Source organism: Humulus lupulus, chromosome X, assembly GCF_963169125.1.
Source record: "Humulus lupulus chromosome X, drHumLupu1.1, whole genome shotgun sequence".
In the NCBI taxonomy this organism is placed as follows: domain Eukaryota; kingdom Viridiplantae; phylum Streptophyta; class Magnoliopsida; order Rosales; family Cannabaceae; genus Humulus; species Humulus lupulus.
Window position 1 is genome coordinate 236,450,465 of NC_084802.1, and position 19,049 is coordinate 236,469,513.

General features: G+C 42.6%; 1 protein-coding gene across 1 annotated transcript; it reads right to left on the bottom strand.

The window, feature by feature from the left end:
• Positions 1-17,217: 17,217 nt before the first annotated feature.
• LOC133804554 (protein CURLY FLAG LEAF 1-like) lies at positions 17,218-18,608 on the bottom strand. Its single transcript, XM_062242707.1, has 2 exons — positions 18,243-18,608; positions 17,218-18,048 (listed from the first exon to the last, which is right to left on the bottom strand). Exons 1-2 carry the CDS (start codon positions 18,453-18,455, stop codon positions 17,509-17,511), a joined length of 753 nt encoding a protein of 250 aa, XP_062098691.1. The 5' UTR covers positions 18,456-18,608; the 3' UTR covers positions 17,218-17,508.
• Between the last annotated feature and the right edge of the window lie 441 nt (positions 18,609-19,049).

Here is a 19,049-nt window from a genome sequence, read left to right on the forward strand (position 1 = left end):
TGTATATGCGTGATTGACTAACGCTGTTACCTAAACTTTTCTATGGAATTCCCTTATAAATATTGGGAATGTAGGACAGGGAGGGGGACCATTATTCTGTAATACTAAAATTTTGCCAAAATAGATAGAAAAACAACAATTATATAGACTCGTGGACTAGGTGGATTTTAACCACTGAACCACGTAAAATATTTATGTTCTTGTGAGTTCATTTCATTTTTCATTATAGTTTATTACTAAGCACTAATCTACTTTATTATTTCTTAATACACTGTTGGCGAAAAACCGCGTCAATAGTTTGGTGCTTTCATTGAGAGGGAAATTAGTGCTTAATCAAAATCCCAGTTGAATCTCATCATGGTTCTCACTCGCTCAATGCATGACAATGAGATAGAACAGCCTGGTGGGTAGGAGGCCCATCATACTGCTGTTTCGAACGAGCATGGCCCTCAAGTCTAGAAACATCCGGGAAAACAACCGGCGGGTCATGGCAACACTGGGAGTCCAGCATCATTTCCACCGAATCGAAACCCATACTACTTAACTATCATTCAGATGGAAAATATGCAATTAAGAAGCCATCTTGCTAAGGCAAACAGGCAAATTGAGGAGGTTTTGGCTCGATTACCCCCTCTCGCAACCAACGTTAATGTCAGAAAGAGGAAAAGTGGGTCTCACAAGTCCCACAAGAATAACCGATTTAAACCAAGTCGTTCAGTCAGAACTGCCACCCCAAGTTCTGTGCCTACAGGGCGAGATCGCCAGAATGCTCATCCCAGTGGTCCTCATAGGGGTCATCATCATATCAGTCGATCGGTTAGAATCGCAACCCCAAGCTCGGTGCCTCCTTCACAAGCACCTAGGATTCCCCATGGCAACCCACGAGGAGGGGCTAGGATAGGCTCACAGAGACAAAATGTTCTAGCAAACCCTCCTACGTCATGATCGGATCATCAGGCGCAGAGTGCGGGAAATAATGGAGCAGAACAAAGGTGATCTAATCTAGTTCACCCTGATGTGGACTAGGATACCCTTGCCAATAAGGCATCCCCCGTCACCTATAAGACATCCAATGCCACCTCGTGCTACACGGGACATTCCAGCTTATGGAGACAGCAGGAGAAATCCTCCTCCATCTGCCAATACCTACGTCCCACAGACACATGTTGAAAACCCATATCCTCGGCCCGAACTGCGACTTGTATGCTTCGAAAATGGGAGTTACTGGAAAAAAAGTCATCGAACTGGTAGGTCCGAGGGCGATCTGAGAAATCAACTAAGTTCGGCACAAAGCCCTCTATACGATTCACAACCTGATTTGCATGATTGTCTGAATTCGCAGAGATGGAATCCAGCTCGGAATGAAGATGTTAGTGATACTCGACAAGAGGGAGGTCCTACCAAATTACATGATAATGGGAATGCCCCACCAAACCAAGCTTGAGCTTGGAGGGACAATAACCCATCAAACCTATACGAGAGGATGGGAGCTGCTGAACAACCCCCAGATAACCTAGGGACCAGAGACAAAACCCTCGAACGGCTAGCTTTGATGGAAGAGCAAATGAAGAGGCTTTATTTGGAAAAGATAAAGACAATTGCAACTCAGAGGATGAGCTCGAGCCTTTCACTCCAAATATTGCGGCGGCCAGATATCCGATAGGCTTCAGAATGCCACACTTGTCAAAGTTTGATGGAGATGGAGATCCATCATGCCATCGCGGGATGTTTAATACCATGATGATGGCCAACAATGTCAGACAGGATCTAAGGTGCATTTTATTCCCTTCAACTCTAATCGGGCCAGCCAGGCATTGGTTTAAGCAATACAAGAGGCATTCTATAAGTTCGTTGAAAAAATTTCTTTTGACTTCAAAAAAGCATTTCGGGCTTCCCAGACAGCTCGGGTTAAGGCTGATTCATTAGCCAATGTAAAGTAGTAACCTGATGAAGCGATCAAGGCATATCTAAGTAGATTTTCTAATGTCGCTGCATGAGCTAGGGATGTCGATGGTAGCTCCAAGCTCATGGAAATAAGGACAGGAATCCTTGTTGGGGGTGACATGTGCCGAGAATTACAAAGAAAAGGAGTTAATAGTGTGGACGAGTTCTTGGCATGATCTCAAAGATGGATTAACCTGGAAGAGGTGCGAGCTTCTGTCGCAGGAACCAGCTAGATCCATGCCCAGCCCGTTGAAGCGATAACAGGCATTGCAGCTATGGCTCAAATCGTTACCCAGAATAACCAAGGGGGGAGTAACAAAAGGAAGGGAAATGGTGAGGGTGACCAGAGTGGAACAAAGAAAAATAAGCCTGGGGAGAAACTCAAGCGTATTTACGCCACTTATATCGACCTCAAGAATACTAGGGAGCACATCTTCCTGGCAAATTCTACATGCCTTCCAAGGAAGAAGCCAGAACCATTGAAAAACCAAAGAGCGAAGAGAGATCCTTTGAAGTTCTGCCGATTTCATAATGATATTGGTCATAACACTGATGACTATGGACTACTGAAGGATGAGATCGAAACTCTCATTAGAGTGGGTCCTTTGGCCTAGTGCGCCCGAAATCGGGTGTTCCTAATCAGCCCACTGGACCAAACCCTCCGTTAGCCCCCGAAGCTATAGTAAGTCAAACTGGAGCTCAAGCAAATTAGGACGATCCTCCTCTCATAATAGGGGGAGATATAGCCACCATTTCGAGAGGACCTCATCTGGCAAGCACGAGCAGAGGGGCCCATAAGAGGTACATTAACGAATTGAAATCCCACAACGAAGTGGAGTTCATCCCGGAACAACGGTTATCAAAACAACAGCGATTGGAAAAACAACCAATCATTTTTAAAGAAGAGGATGCAAGCCAAGTCCAATTCCCACATAATGATCCCTTGGTCATAACTGTTTAGCTCGCCAACCGGAGGGTCTGGAGGACACTAGTAGATAACAGGAGTTCTATGAATCTACTTTTTAGGTCCACCTTTGAAAAAATGGGGTTGTCTATAACAGAATTGAAGGCGACCTCGATGACTCTGTATGGATTTTTCGAGACGATTGAATTAGTGGTAACATTGGGAGAAGGCTCATGAACTGTCTCCAAGTTACTTGAGTTCTTGGTAATCACATGTCCAGCTGCATACAATGTAATTTTGGGCCGACCTGCGTTGATGGAATTTGAAGCCATAACCTCTATCCGCCACCTAGCAATAAAATTCCCCTTTGCTGCAAGAATATGTACCGTTAGAGGTGATCAACTCGCTGCTAGAGAATGTTATAGCATTTTCATGAAGGGAAAATCAAAACCCGGGCAGCAAGCTATGGTCATAAATGATGGAGGCGAGGAGTACCGGATAGTAATGACGATGACATTGACCCAAGGATAGGCGAAGACAAGTCAGAACTCCAGGCAATAGAGAAGCTCGAGGAGGTAAACATTGACCCCAATGAAGATTCAAGAGTTGTAAAGATTGGGAAGAATCTAAATGATAAGAGGAAGAAGGAGCTGATCAATTTCATACAACAGAATTTGGACGTTTTTGCCTGGTCAGATGAAGACATGGTGGGAATTAGCCCGAGTGTAATCATGCACACTGTAAATTTGGACAAGAACGTGTCTGCAAAATCCCAAAAATGGAGACGCTTCGGAACAATCTAAGCTAAACCTTGTGGATGCCAAAAATCCACCAAATAAAAACTCTTTAGTCCCTCATTGGAACATAGGGATAAAGGTCACTTATTCATGCTATTGGGCTCGAGCCTGTAGGCCTTGTTGAATACAGGAGATCATCTCCTGAGAAACAACACATTATGAGCCACAAGGTTTGGCCCTGCTAAGCTAAGGGGCCACAATGAATACTGCAAGAGGATAGGTGCACAAGGCCCTCACATAGTGAGGTCCGACGTGCCCGCGCAGGGCTGACATGCTCACGGGTCAAGATGCACTCATACACGTAAACGCTGCCAAAGACGCCCGGGACATACACCCGTGGATGCTCAATATTCCACGCTTATAAAAGACCCAAAGAACGCACTTAAACCCCATACGCCTACACTCTCATTGGGTCCTCGGGCCATCAGGCATGCACGCACCCCCTAGCGTGGCCATCAGGCACGCGCCACCAGCGAGGCCCTCATGCGCGCACCCCCAGCGAGGCCCTCCTGCGCGTGCACCCCCTAGCGAGGCCATCAGGCACACGCCACTAGCGAGGCCCTCATGCGCGCGCCCCAAGCGAGGCCATCAGCCGCGCGCCCCCAGCGAGGCCCGTAGGCCACCATCTTCTCGGAAGGCCGTTGCACCATCACGTCACTAGTCTGGATCCATGCCGCAAGGAGACAAGTATAGTTAGGCCCTTCGCCACTAGGAGCCTTGCAAGGCACGGACAGCGCATGGGTCATTACCACCTCGCATCTATGCCTTGCAAATGAGGGTCACATGGCATTGATCTCATGAGGTATGAAGTCCACTGACGAACTGAAAGGAGTTAGAGTACGGACATAGTACCCACGTCAGATAAGTAGTGGAGGTACGAACAAAGTACCATCTGTTGTCCTCACCAGCCACTCCTCTGACACCCGTACCAGGCAGGTAGTGGAGGCATGACCAGGTACAGGAGGTGAGGTGCTCCCATGATCTCTGACCTTGTACCAGAGCCGACACCACTACCCCTGGAACCACTCTCCTGTTAGTGTACTTGTGTACCATCTGGTCCCCTGGACCACCATGTATCCAAGGCCATTAGAGCCTACTATAAAATTAACCCCACTTCCACAGAGAAGGGAGTTGGAAAATTCATTGTATGCAGAGGCTATTGAGAAATATACCAAGGCTTGCTCCATTGTTGATCTGTGTTTACTTTTCCTTAAAGTTTATTCTTAGTTCTTATATAAACATCACCTGACTTACCTTTGAGTTTTCCGATCTAATTTCGTTGATGAGATTTCACCGTCAACAGTTTGGCGCCGCCTGTGGGAAGAACAAGCATCAAGCCAGTGTTCTTCCATCATTTCCAACAAAGAAAGATGCTAAGACGTTCAAAACGCCTACGGCAAATACAAGAGGTTGAGGTTCGCCGACACGAAGTAGAGCGGAGGCCTTCCAAGAAAGACCCCCCTCTGCTCGAGCAAGGAGGTGGACCGGAAGAACCTCTTCCCCCAGAGGAGGAGAGGGAAGCATCGTCCCCAGCTACCCAGCCCGACAGTGGTCATTCAGAGCCACTAGTGTATCCACTTAACCGGCCCCAGTTGACCCCACGCTCAGGCCACCAGGACCCCGGTCCCTCGATGCACTGCCAGGCAAGGGTCCCGGGGTACGCTCAGTAAGTTCCAGCTCAAGGACGCGCTTCTACAAGGATGAGATTCACGAGTTGCATAAAAAGACTAGGAGGCTGGAAACCATGATAGAGAATATGCAGAAGGTTTTAAACAACCTACGGCAAGGGAAGTCAAGCATACCCCTCCCAAAGCGTAAAGGGAAGGAGCATGAAAAAGCGGAGAACACTGTCCCCATAGACGATGGGGGAACCCAACTTTCTGCCAGTAAAACCCCCGAGGCAATGTACCATGGGGGACATAGGCCAACGAAATGTCCCCAGGAGCATAGGCAGAGAGAAGATGATGGTCATAAGAATGAGGCTGAAGTCCCCTCAAAAGGAGCACCCCCTGGCCTAAGAAAAGAGCTCCATGGGGAGAGGTCAGAAGTAAGAGTCGTACCCCCCGCGGTTCCACCGAGGGACACAACCAAGGCAAGGGATCAGCTTGAGAACCCGCAAAATTCCTTATGCAAAAAGAGGAGGGGACTAGACACCAAAATGCGAAGCCCTCGAGGCAAGATCACCACTGCACTTGGGGGGCACATGGATGACGGAGAATTCGACCATGATTCACCCTTCACAAGGGAGATTCAGGTTGAATAAATGCCCACTGGCTTCAGAGAGCCTCGCATGACTTCGTACGAGGGTACTACAGACCCAAAATATCACTTAGACTCCTTCAATAACTTGATGAGGTTAAAGGGGGTCAACAGTAGAGCAAAATGTCATTGCTTCGTCGTTACTCTTAAAGGAGTGGCGTACAAGTGGTTCAGGAGGTTAAGGCCAGGAACAATCAAGTCATGGCAACAATTCTCTGATGAATTTCTTCGGCAACACCATGCAGCGTGTGACTACGTCATGCCAACTACCAGCCTTGCTAACATCAAACAAGGCGAGAATGAAAGTTTGAAGGACTAAATCCATAGGTTCAGTATAGAAGCAACAAAGGTGGGAGATTTAACCAAAGCGGAGCTCAAGATGGCTATTACAGCCAGAGTTCGTCCAGGAAGCAAGTTATGGAGTAACATGCTCAAAAGAGAAGTTTCAGATTTGGACGACTTCGAGAGAGAGCACAGAGGTACATACGTGTGGAAGAGGGCCATAAGAACTCCATGTTGAAGAAAGCGAACCTTCCTCCAGTGGCCATACTACCAATATCTCTGGGGATTCCATATAGAAGGGGGGCATCGTGCTAGAGGGGTCGCTGACCAAGTTGGAGATCGAACGAAGACCATCTAGCCATGAAAGTCCCCACTCGAGGGGAGATCACCTCAAAAGCAGACGCTTGAGAAAAGGGTCTCCAAAGTAGACGCCTCCAAAAAGGGTCTCCAAAGTAGACACCTCCAAAAAGGGTCTCCAAAGTAGACGCCTCCAAAAAGGGTCTCCAAAGTAGACGCCACAAAAAAGGGTCTCCAAAGTAGACACTTGCAAAAAGGGTCTCAAAAGCAGACGCTTGAGAAAAAGGTCTCCAATGTAGATGCTTGCAAAAAGGGTCTCATAAGTAGACGCCTCCAAAAAGGGTCTCCAAAGTAGACACCTCCAAAAAGGGCCTCCAAAGTAGACGCCTCCAAAAAGGGTCTCCAAAGTAGACACCTCCAAAAAGGGTCTCCAAAGTAGACGCCTCCAAAAAGGGTCTCCAAAGTAGACGCCACAAAAAAGGGTCTCCAAAGTAGACGCTTGCAAAAAGGGTCTCAAAAGTAGACGCTATCCAAAAGGGTCTCAAAGTAGACGCTTCCGAAAAGGGTCTCAAAGAAGACGCTTGCAAAAAGGGTCTCAAAGAAGACGCTTGCAAAAATAGTACTATGCCTAATGACGAGAAGGACGCTTCTCGCAAGATATAATAAGCGCTCGCGACGATATATAAAAGGATAACTACAACCCAAGTGGTCAATATATCCTTATAGGTGCAACCAAGGTGCACCAAAGAGAGACCTATAGAACCCTCTTTCGCGTGGGTTCCAAAGGACCTCGAGCATGATGAATACCCAAAAAAAAAAAGGATAGTAAAAAGGAAGAGAAGAGTCTACAAGAACGCCTAAAGGCCTCCCTATAGACTGGGGGGGCAAGTGTGTGTAACGCCCTACTTCCTTAGAGCCGTTACTAAGTGAGTTTTAAGACAAAAAAATGTGCAATGAACTCACTAATCGAGGTTTTGAAACAAAAGTGTGACTAATTAAAAGTTAAGGCTGTAATCTTAGAAAACGCGTTGTTTCAATAAAACTTCTAGTATTAAACATTTGGGATCCCAAAATAAGGTTTGAAAACTATTTACATCTTAAAATAAGTTTACCATTGATCAGTTATAAAAATCGTAGATTATTACATTTTCGAATAAACCCCCAACCAAAGCAGTCGGGCAGGCCGAACATGTACGCGTCGCTTCACGCTCTCCGTACTCATGGTTGGTTGACTCAGTCTTTGCCCTCACCTGCAACACGGAGCACCCGTGAGCCGAAGCCCAGCAAGAAAACTCATGAATTTCATAACATATGCAAAATATACAGTTAATCATATCAGATAGTCCACAGATAAACAAGTCAACCATTAGACTAAGCAAACACGGCCATGCCGCCCCAGAACCCTTACCACAGCCTGGGGTCTCGGTCCTCACCGTAAGGATCTCACATGTATCCTCTGGATCCTACCCTGACTATAAGCATCCCATGTGCTAAGTGTTACTTCCGGCCCCGTTGCCGTTCTTAGCCTTGCCGCCCTCGGCCATAGCCGTTCATTTCACTATAATCATATATAGCATAAATCAAACAACATTCAAACAAATATCAATTCATTTAAATCTGCACCCTAACATGTAATGCAATATAGAGCCGTGCCCGACAATCATCTCATCATGCAATATAGGGCCGTGCCCCGCAATCACACTATGGGCCCACACCCTATCCTACGGGTGTTATAGTTTTCTTACCTTTCCCTTCAATAGCTTAGATCACCTGACTCCTTGAGCACGATCCCACTCGAGCCTTAACGCACACCTAGGCACAAACATAGGTCAAAGTCAACACCGAACCCCAAGTCCGAATACCTAGCCTCGGGACCAATCCCGAGCCCCCGGGAAGTCCTAAATCCCCAAAACAAAGTGGCGGAATCGAGCCCCGAACCCTAGGTCAAAATCCCTCATCAAAAACCCAAAAATCCACCTCTGTGAACAGTGCAGCGCTACAACGCTCTAAAGAGGGCGCTGTAGCGCTACAAGCAGAACACACGCCCCAGAACAGGGGCTAGCGCTACAGCGCCCACTGACTAGCGCTGTAGCGCTAGTTCCAGCCCAGCAGAACCCGAAAATCGTATCTTGCGATTTCCTTCAACCAATTCAACCCCAAACTTGTCCAAACCTTTTCCAAACCCAAAATCAAGCTTATAAACACCTCACACTCATCCCAAGCATCCCAAGAACTCAAAACCCAAGCACATTCAACCCAAATCTCAAAATTCACCATGAACAACCCTAAACCCAGAAATTCAATCAATAACAAAGTTAAAGGCTTAGAATTCTTACCATTGATGCAAATTTCGACCTTGATTCAACCCTTGGCCTCCATAGCTTGCTCTCCCTCAAAGCTTGCTCAGAAATTCCCTAAAATTCCCACCATCTCAGCTCAAAACACAACTCAAACCAGCCAAACCCTTAAAGCTGAAAACTCTAAAAACTTACCTCAAAAGTTGATGTGTTCTTGCTAATCCTTGCCAAATCTTCAACTCTAACCCAAGATCCTTGATGCTTAGCCTATCCTAGCTCTCCACCGAGCTTTGCCCCAAGAAAAATGGAGAGGAATGGTGCAAGAATGCACAAACCGCCCCATTAGGAAAACCCTTTGTTTTTCTCTTTTTTCTTTCTTTCCTTTTTCTTTCTTTTCTTTCTCTCCACAGCCAACAGTTCTCTATAAATCCCACTAAGTGTAAAGCCTTATTTAATCTATCTCCAAAAATCCAAATGACCAAAATGCCCTCCCCATAAATTCTAAACCCTTTTATCCAAGTAGGGCCATTTTAGTCATTTTACCCAATTCCCGCTAATCCTCAAGTGTCTCTAATATTTTCCCGTTGCTTTCCAACACCTGATAAACCACCAAATAAATATTCCCCATCATCAAAATAAATCTCAATCTATTCTCTAAATTCCTGCTTATACCCCCAGGCTCGCCCCGAGCTGGGTATAAATTCCCGTCATGACTTTCCGCTAGCTTGCTCACTGGGATCGCCTCGAGTCACAAATCATAGATACGCCCACATACCACTGTGGTCTCAACAATCATCACATATCAATACAGTTATGCCCAACATGGCCAAATTACAATTATGCCCTTCTAACACGATCCGGGCCTACATGCATACTAATATACATAGTCATGCATCTCAGATAAACAACTAGTCATATAACATGCTTTAAATCATAATCATGCATTTAACTCATCAAAGTCACACATAAATCCCATCATGCCCTCCTGGCACGCTAATCAAGGCCCTTAAGCCTTATTAGCTAATTTAGGGTCGTTACAGTGTGGATGCAAAAAATCCACCAAATAAAAACTCTTTAGTCCCTGGTTGGAACATAGGGATAAAGGTCACTTATTCATGCTATTGGGCTCGAGCCTGTAGGCCTTGTTGAATAGAGGAGATCATCTCCTGAGAAACAACACATTATGAGCCACAAGGTTTGGCCCTGCTAAGCTAAGGGGCCACAATGAATACTGCAAGAGGATAGGTGCACAAGGCCCTCACATAGTGAGGTCCGACGTGCCCGCGCAGGGCTGACATGCTCACGGGTCAAGATGCACTCATACGCGTAAACGCTGCCAAAGACGCCCGGGACATACACCCGTGGATGCTCAATATTCCACGCTTATAAAAGACCCAAAGAACACACTTAGACCCCCATACGCCTACACTCTCATTGGGTCCTCGGGCCATCAGGCATGCACGCACCCCCAAGCGAGGCCATCAGGCACGCGCCACCAGCAAGGCCCTCATGCGCGCACCCCCAGCGAGGCTCTCCTGCGCGCGTGCCCCCTAGCGAGGCCATCAGGCACGCGCCACCAGCGAGGCCCTCATGCGCGCGCCCACAGCGAGGCCATCAGCCGCGCGCCCTCAGCGAGTCCCTCATGCGCGCGTGCCCCCTAGCGAGGCCATCCGGCACGCGCCATCAGCGAGGCCCTCCATGCGCGCGCCCCCAGCGAGGGCATTAGCCGCGCACCCCCAGCGAGGCCCTCATGCGGGCGCGCCCCTAGTGAGGTCCGTAGGCTACCATCTTCTCGGGAGGCCGTTGCACCATCACGTCACTAGTCTGGATCCATGCCGCAAGGAGACAAGTATAGCTAGGCCCTTCGCCACTAGGAGCCTTGCAAGGCACGGACAGCGCATGGGTCATTACCACCTCGCATCTATGCCTTGCAAATGAGGGTCACATGGCATTGATCTCATGAGGTACGGAGTCCACTGACGAACTGAAAGGAGTTAGAGTACGGACATAGTACCCACGGCAGATAAGTAGTGGAGGTACGAACAAAGTACCATCTGTTGTCCTCACCAGCCACTCCTCTGACACCCGTACCAGGCAGGTAGTGGAGGCATGACCAGGTACAGGAGGTGAGGTGCTCCCACGATCTTTGACCTTGTACCAGAGCAGACACCACTACCCCTAGAACCACTCTCCTGTTAGTGTACTTGTGTACCATCTGGTCCCCTGGACCACCATGTACCTAGGGCCATTAGAGCCTACTATAAAATTAACCCCACTACCACAGAGAAGGGGGTTGGAAAATTCATTGTATGCAGAGGCTATTGAGAAATATACCAAGGCTTGCTCCATTGTTGATCTGTGTTTACTTTTCCTTAAAGTTTATTCTTAGTTCTTATATAAACATCACCTGACTTACCTTTGAGTTTTCCGATCTTATTTCGTTTACGAGATTTCACCGTCAACAAACCTCATGAGGAAGAAGTAGCTAGACTATTAAAGTGCGGGTTTATTCGTGAAGCAAAATACCCAACCTAGGTTGCCAATCCCATGCTGGTCCCAAAGACAAACGGGAAATGGAGAACCTACATCGACTTCTCAAACCTGAATAAAGCTTGTCCCATGGATTGATTTCATCTACCAAGGATTGATCATTTGGTAGATGCCACGGTAGGTTACGAGCTCATGTCCTTCATGGATGCGTATTCTGGATATAACCAGATCACGATAAATCCTGCAAACCAGGAACATACTAGCTTCATGACCCCAAATAATGTATATTGTTATAAATTCATGCCCTTCAGGCTGAAGAATGCTGGAGCTACATATCAACGCTTAGTCAACAAAATGTTCGCTAATCAGATCGGGAGAAATATGGAAGTGTATGTTGATGATATGCTTGTCAAATACAAGACTGCCAATAACCATGTATCCATTATGAGAGAATGTTTTGAAATCATAAGGAGGTATGACATGAGGTTGAATCCTCAGAAGTGTACGTTCGGAGTGGCGTTAGGAAAGTTTCTTGGTTTCATAGTTTAAACGAGGGGAATAGAGGCAAATCTCGAGAAAATCAGGTCGTTGGTAGAAATGCCCTCACCCAGGTCACGTAAAGAAGTTCAAAGCTTGACTGGAAAGGTGGCAGCTTTGAATCATTTTATTTCAAAATCTACTAACAAGTGCCTACCATTTTACAACTTTTTCAGGGGAAACAAGAAATTTGAATGGACTGAAGAGTGCGAATAGGCATTACTCGACCTGAAAACACATCTGGCTGAGCCCCCAGTGTTATCTAAGCCTATGTATGGGGAACCTCTATTGCTTTATTTGGCTGTGACAGAAAATGCAGTCAGTGTCGTGTTAGTTTGAGAAGAAGAACTTGCTCAAAAATTTGTATATTATATAAGCAAGAGACTTCTCAGAGCTGAGTCATGATACCCATTGATAGACAAGCTAGCATTTTGTCATATATTGGCCTCCAGGAAGCTCCAGCCATATTTTCAGTCCCATTCAATCAACGTCATGACCGACCAACCTTTAAGGCAGGTGCTACAAAAACATGAAATGTCGGGATGTTTGTTAAAATGTGCTATCGAACTTAGCCAGTTCAAGATACTGTACGTGCCACAGATCTCAATCAAAAGTCAGGTCCTTGCTGATCTTGTGGCTGAATGCACCAGATTTCAAGAGGATCTCTTGAGGGAATCGGTGTAGGAATTATAAATAAAATTAATATTTGAAGTTAGAAAAAAAATGTAAAATCTAAATAATTTTAATAATTTTTACGCTCAAATATATTACAGTTAGATATCATAAACAACATAATTAACTTCAAAGAGTGTAAGGCATTATAAAAACAATATTTAATTAACAAAGACATGATAGTGTGTTATTATCACCTAGTGATAATTTTTTATTTTATTAGTTTTCATCACAAGAAGCCTTAGACCCGTTCGGGGAGGGTAAGTCATTGAAGACTCTTAAATTTGCATCTCTCTAAATTAGGACACACACACAAATTAATTGTAAGTTTGATAATAAGAGTTTCGTGCAGTGCAACACTCATACAATGTCGAACGACAAGAACTGGATTAATTTGACAGATTGGTTATATGATGAGTATGAAGTAGGTGTGATGGATTTTCTCCAGAGAGCTAGGCAGTGCGTTGACTTAAGGGGGTTGGTGAAATGTCTGTGTAGGAGGTGGGTCAATGTTGAATTTCAGACGATTGATGTATTAAAAAATCATCTCTTTGTAAATGGTTTTCTTCGGAAATATACCAATTGGCATTGGCATGGAGAGGATGAAATAATACCAATGAGGAAAGTGATAGATCACAATGATGAAGATTAAATGATGGATGTTCTCAATGATGTTATGCAAAATGACAATGACGAATATGAAGAGAATGAGTGCGATCAAGAGATACCAACAACAGACTACAGGGGTGGGCAACATTATAACGATTTGTTTGCTGAGATCGAGGCTCCATTATTCCCTGGGTATCAAAATTACACATAATTGAATTTCCTAGTGAAGTTGATGCATTTCAAAGTGTTGGGAAAAATTCCCAACAAAATATTTGATGGAATGCTGGAGTTGTTACATGATGCATTTACAACCTCAAATAAGCTTCCAAAATTGCATTATGCAGCGAAAAGGTTGTTGCGTAAACTTGGATTGGGCTATGAGTCAATCCATGTCTGGAAGCATGATTGCACACTGTTTTGGAAAGAATATGCTGGAAAAAGCAAATGTCCTGTTTGTGGGGAGGATCGGTGGGTGGAAAAGAACACCAAGGGCAAGAAAGTGCCTCATATAGTGATGCGTTATTTTCCTTTAACCCCTAGGTTAATGCGAAAATATGCATTGAGACACATTGCTCAACATATGAGATGGCATCACGAGCAACGTATAAAAGAAGAGGGTGTATTACGTCATCCTGCTAATGGGAAAGCTTGGAAGGACTCTGATCGAAATAATCCAACGTTTGTAATAGAACCCAGAAATGTGTGCCTTGGATTGGCTGCAAATGGATTCAATCCCTTTGGTAATATGAGTCTTTCTGATTGTATGTGGCCGGTTGTGTTGACGACATATAACTTGCCACTGTGGTTATGCATGCAAGAAACTAATTTCATGTTGAGCTTATTAATTCCGAGACCTCATTCTCCAGGAAAAGATTTTGATGTTTCTTAAGACCATTAATTGCTAAGTTAAAATAATTATGGATGACCGGTGTACAGACTCGAGATGCAGTCGATGGTAATTTCTTCACTCTTTGAGCAACTTTGATGTGGACTATTAATGATTATCCAACAAGAAGTAGCATTTCTAGATGGAATGGCCAAGGTTATCATGCTTACTCTACATGCAATGTGGCAACACCATCTATTCGTTTACAAAAAAAGATTGTTTTTTATGGCCATAGACATTCTTTACCAATCAAACATGCTATTAGAAGGGACAAAAAGACATATGGTGTTGTTGAAAAAAGACTATATACCACCAAAGTCATTAACCATGCAAGATATGCTCACACAAATGAGTTTTATACCCGATTATCTTCCTGGTAAGCATGTAAGATATGGTGACCAAAAAAGAAAGCGTACAAAAGAGCAAGTAGGTTGCGGAAAAAAAATATATTTTTTGAGCTCCAATATTGGGCTAACATAATGTTGCGACACAATCTAGATGTTATCCATGTTGAGAAAAATGTGTGCGACAGTTTAGTAGGCACAATAGTTGGGTTGGAGAATAAGACCAAAGATACAGTTAGTGCCAGAATAGACTTGGAGAAGATGAAGATGAGACCAGAATTATAGCTGAAGAAGTTGAATGGTCGGATACAAAAGCCTGCAACCAAGTTCACTTTCACTGTTGAAGATCGCCAAAATTTTTATCGATTTCTTAAATCATTTGTGCGAGAATTGCGTGCATATCGCGACAGACAGTAGACACAGACAACTGATACTAAGAGTTTCACACCCGTTTCGATCGAGTGGGCCTGAAGATGACGACATGTCTTTGGTACAAACTTTCTTCGGAAAATGACGTGGCCACCAGAAAGGATATGGCTGTATTCTTAACATAAGGGACCGAATTCCATTTACTATTGATCCTCCACAAACTAGAGATGAAGAGGTGACTGAGATTAGAGAGCGTGTTCGAAAATTAGAGGAGCACATCCGAACTCATTATATAACCCCAGGATCTCAATGTGCCTTACCACCACCTGAAGATCCCGATGTTGGAGAACCGAGTCAGTAGGACTTATGTATCAGTTTTATTACTATGGACTATTACATTTTCATATTTAGGACAACTCTCTATTTTGATTGAGCAAGCGTACTCTTATGTTTTTATTTATATGTTTAATATAAGTGTTTTGATTTTAATCTATTGTTTTATATTTAATTCAAATTAAATCAATAAAAAATATATAAATGAATAAACATTGCACATATTAAAAAAAATCTCGATTCAGTCAATACCGAGGACAGTGTCCTTGGTATAGCCCATCCAAATGACAAAATTGGAGAGGCTTCACCGACGATATTGTCTACTCTATATCGAGAACAATTATCTCGGTACAACCTATATCGATAACATATTGAATGTCCTTGGTAGAAGTTTTTCTCTATTGAAGAAGATGTACCGAGAGCTTTATACGGAGAACTTGTTCTCGGTAGATTTGTGGTGTTGGAGCTTCTTGCCCTTGAAAGCATCATCAGCTCTGGTCTTTCATCGCCCTCATTCCCTTCAAATCATATTGCTCTCATGGAAAGTTTTAAGATCAAACGGGTCTATCAAACAAAGTTACACTTCCTCTAAACCCATTGTCATGGATATAAACAGTAAATAACTCTGACATAAATGGGAATGCTTGAAACATTAGCATTAGGTATTCGGTACACTCTATTATAGTCAATTTTTTTCAACCAACGGCAGCAAGCAGCAGCTTGGGGTGAGCAATAGGCATTATTTGTATAGAATATTTTTAAGGATTTGCACTTCTAGTTTTGATCTTTATAATCTGGGCCCTTCATAGTGATCTCATTACCTAATCCACTAATATTTTCAACTACTAACTAATATATTGATGATGACTCCAAAACTCTCTATTGTTTGCAATACCATTGTCGTGTAACACATGATAGTTTTCAAAAGCAGTAAGAAATTCATTATTGCTCACATGATGGTTGTTTGCTGCTAACTGTAGCCATCCCTCATTGTGCTCCATTGTTCTCTCTTCTTTTGATTTTGTTGTTAAATATAAATCTTCAATTTGGAACTGTCACGCAATGAAAGCTCATTGTAAGTAAAGTGTAAGCTAATTAATTGGCACAGTCGAAGATGGGATTCAATTCATTATTAAAAAGTGCGTATGTTGCACTGCTTCGTAATTTCTCTTACCTCATGCTTCAAAGTAAGAATAGTTTATTATAACATATTGTCTATACAAGTCAACAATTTGGATTTTGTATTTGGTATTTTTCATTAATTTTCAAGATTTTTCTATCAGTTCTTGATTTCTCTAGTGCGAGCCTAATAATTTTCGATACAACACGATGATTCAACTTGGGAACAATTCAAAATAAATAAGTTTGGGTGACATTAAATTTTTGTATCGACCTGTTTTAGACGTATAACTAACGTGTCATTTTCTCTTTCGTGTCAATATATTATATTTAGCTTGATATCCATTTAAGTAAATATTTAATTCAAAAATATATTATATTTTATAATAAATTAAAATTTGGAAGAAACCTAAAAATTCTTATTTTTCTATGAAAGGTTATTAATAAACACCTGAACTATGTATTTTGTTTGTGTCATAGATTTTATAATTTGCTATGTAATTATGTTTAATTGTATCCATTTTGTATTTGTTTTATATAATATGTTTAGTCGTGCATTAAATGCATTAATCTCATTTGTTGTCTGACTTGCGAACCAAACATGTTTTGTTTGTGTTTAGGTTCTTAATACTTTTAAGAATCATGTTGTGTTTGCGTTTGCTTTAATGTTGTTGTGTCATAAACGTGTGTTGATATGAACACGATACGTTTACATAAATTGGTGATACGAACAAGTCTAGTTTACACTAATTGACAGCCTAAGTGTGTGTGGTTCCTTCCGGCAGTAGCCCAGCCTTGACACTTATATTTGTATATCCTTCTTTTAATTTATCTTTGTCTTATGTTACCTTAGCATTATTAACTTTCCCCAAATGAAAGAAAAGTGGCTCTAGATTGTTTTTTTCAGTCTTTTACGCCACTTTGGTCAATAATAATAAGCAGTGGATAAATAATATGGTTCAATAATAAATTTATGTCTCCAGTCAGTTCAGATTGCTCGTCAACTCATCCTTGCACCCCTCTTCTTTTCTAACTATGATGCTTTGATTAGAGTTCAAGATATATTATAAGAAGCACCTTCATCAGAACTCTTGCAACATCAATAAAAAATAAAATTAAAAAGATCTTTAAGATCGAAAGAGAACATATTTAATTTTCTACATCTCTGCAAACATATAACAAATTTAGGATGATAACAGTTCTTGTATATTTACATATTACATACATATATTTATTTAAGGTTAGTCTACCTATTCTTCTTAGCTTAGAGGTAGAAAAACTATAAGCCTAAGTAGTAGCAAGGCCTACAAGCAAGATTCTTTTGCTTGCTAGAATAAAAGAGATTAAAAAAAAATCACCAATCATATTCCTAAACTCCAGCAATTCCAGCTTCTTTTTCCTTTAATTGAACTGTTCGATCCTTATTGTGGCCAAAGAGTTGTGAAAGCTCTACAGCTTGACCTGAATATTGATGTTTGGGGTTTTTTTTTTCTGATGAGTATATAAACTTGCAATTTGGGCACGAAGGAGAGGACCGGCATAGCATAACCAACATATGACACCGCATGCAAACGGTGGCCACCATCTCTTGCGGATCGGCCGCCGTTTCGATTGCCAACCACGACGGCCAACTAGTAGTACTTTTTTTTTCGCTGGATTCCATTGAATTTGAGATATTATTATTATTATTATAATCCAGAGATGTTGTATTTGGATTGGTGATATATTGGTCGTCGGTTTTTCTTATAGGCGATTCGCTTGTTATTAGGTTGAGCTCAAGGTCTAAGCTGATCATATGACCACGATCACTCGCATTTATAAATGGGTCAGGACTCTGGCTCCGAGTTTCCCTTGGATCCATACAAGTTCTTGTCTGTGTCTTTGTATTGTAGAAGTGTATCTTCCCTGACTGCACACGTATATATAAAACTGTACCAATTCAGTTCCACTAACTGTATATGCATGCATGTAAATATATATACAAACGCATAGATATCGGAACATGTACATATATAGATGTGATCATAAAGATATACACATGATCACACAAATTAAGTAATAATAAAAAGTATAGTACCAGTAGTAATTTTAATTAATTATTACCTTAATATCAAGGCATCTTTGCCACTCGGAAGGTAATGGAGTCTCGAGGTGTAGCTCTATGTCAGCCATGTAATTTTTGGCTTCTGTTTTGGATCGTTTGTTTTCGAAATCAAACGGCAACTCGTGATCTTCCCACCTTCTCTTATTCTTAGATGAATTTTTGGGCTCCGGAAAGATCACCTTCCTCTGATTCGGAGCTTGAACAGACACCATAGTGTGTGTTATCGATTAGCAATAAACTTAGCAGTACTACTGCTCCTGCTCTTTCAATTATATATCTCTATAGCTATTGAAAAAGTTGGAAAATGGTTTGATGGGTTATATAGGGCAAAGAAGGGAGAATCTAGTACAAATTAAAAGTTTGAATAATAATGTAAAGGACCTGCCCCTACCTATGCATGACGTGGTTGCCAAGTTGGCTACCTCATACCAATTAATATAACCCTCTCTAGTTACTATACACAGTTCCAAATTAAAACCCCCCTCTTAAAGCCTAGGATGTGAAATTCTAACCAACTCCAACTTTCTCTGTAATATTTAATTGAGCAATAATTAATATGTTTCAATTGAGAGAGAAAGAGAGAGAGAGAGAGATTATTACCACATACAATCCAAAGCACCTGATCTTGATACAACCTAATAAGCTACCTAGCTGCATGATATATGAATTTATATCATTTGTCAAATGTGAATTTTATTATTATTATTATTATATGTTCCGTTATGACCATTCTATTTAAGGTAAGACAGGCGGGCCAAAAAACCAAAAAATAAAAGTTGGGGAAACCAGCTAGCCACAAGCCAAAT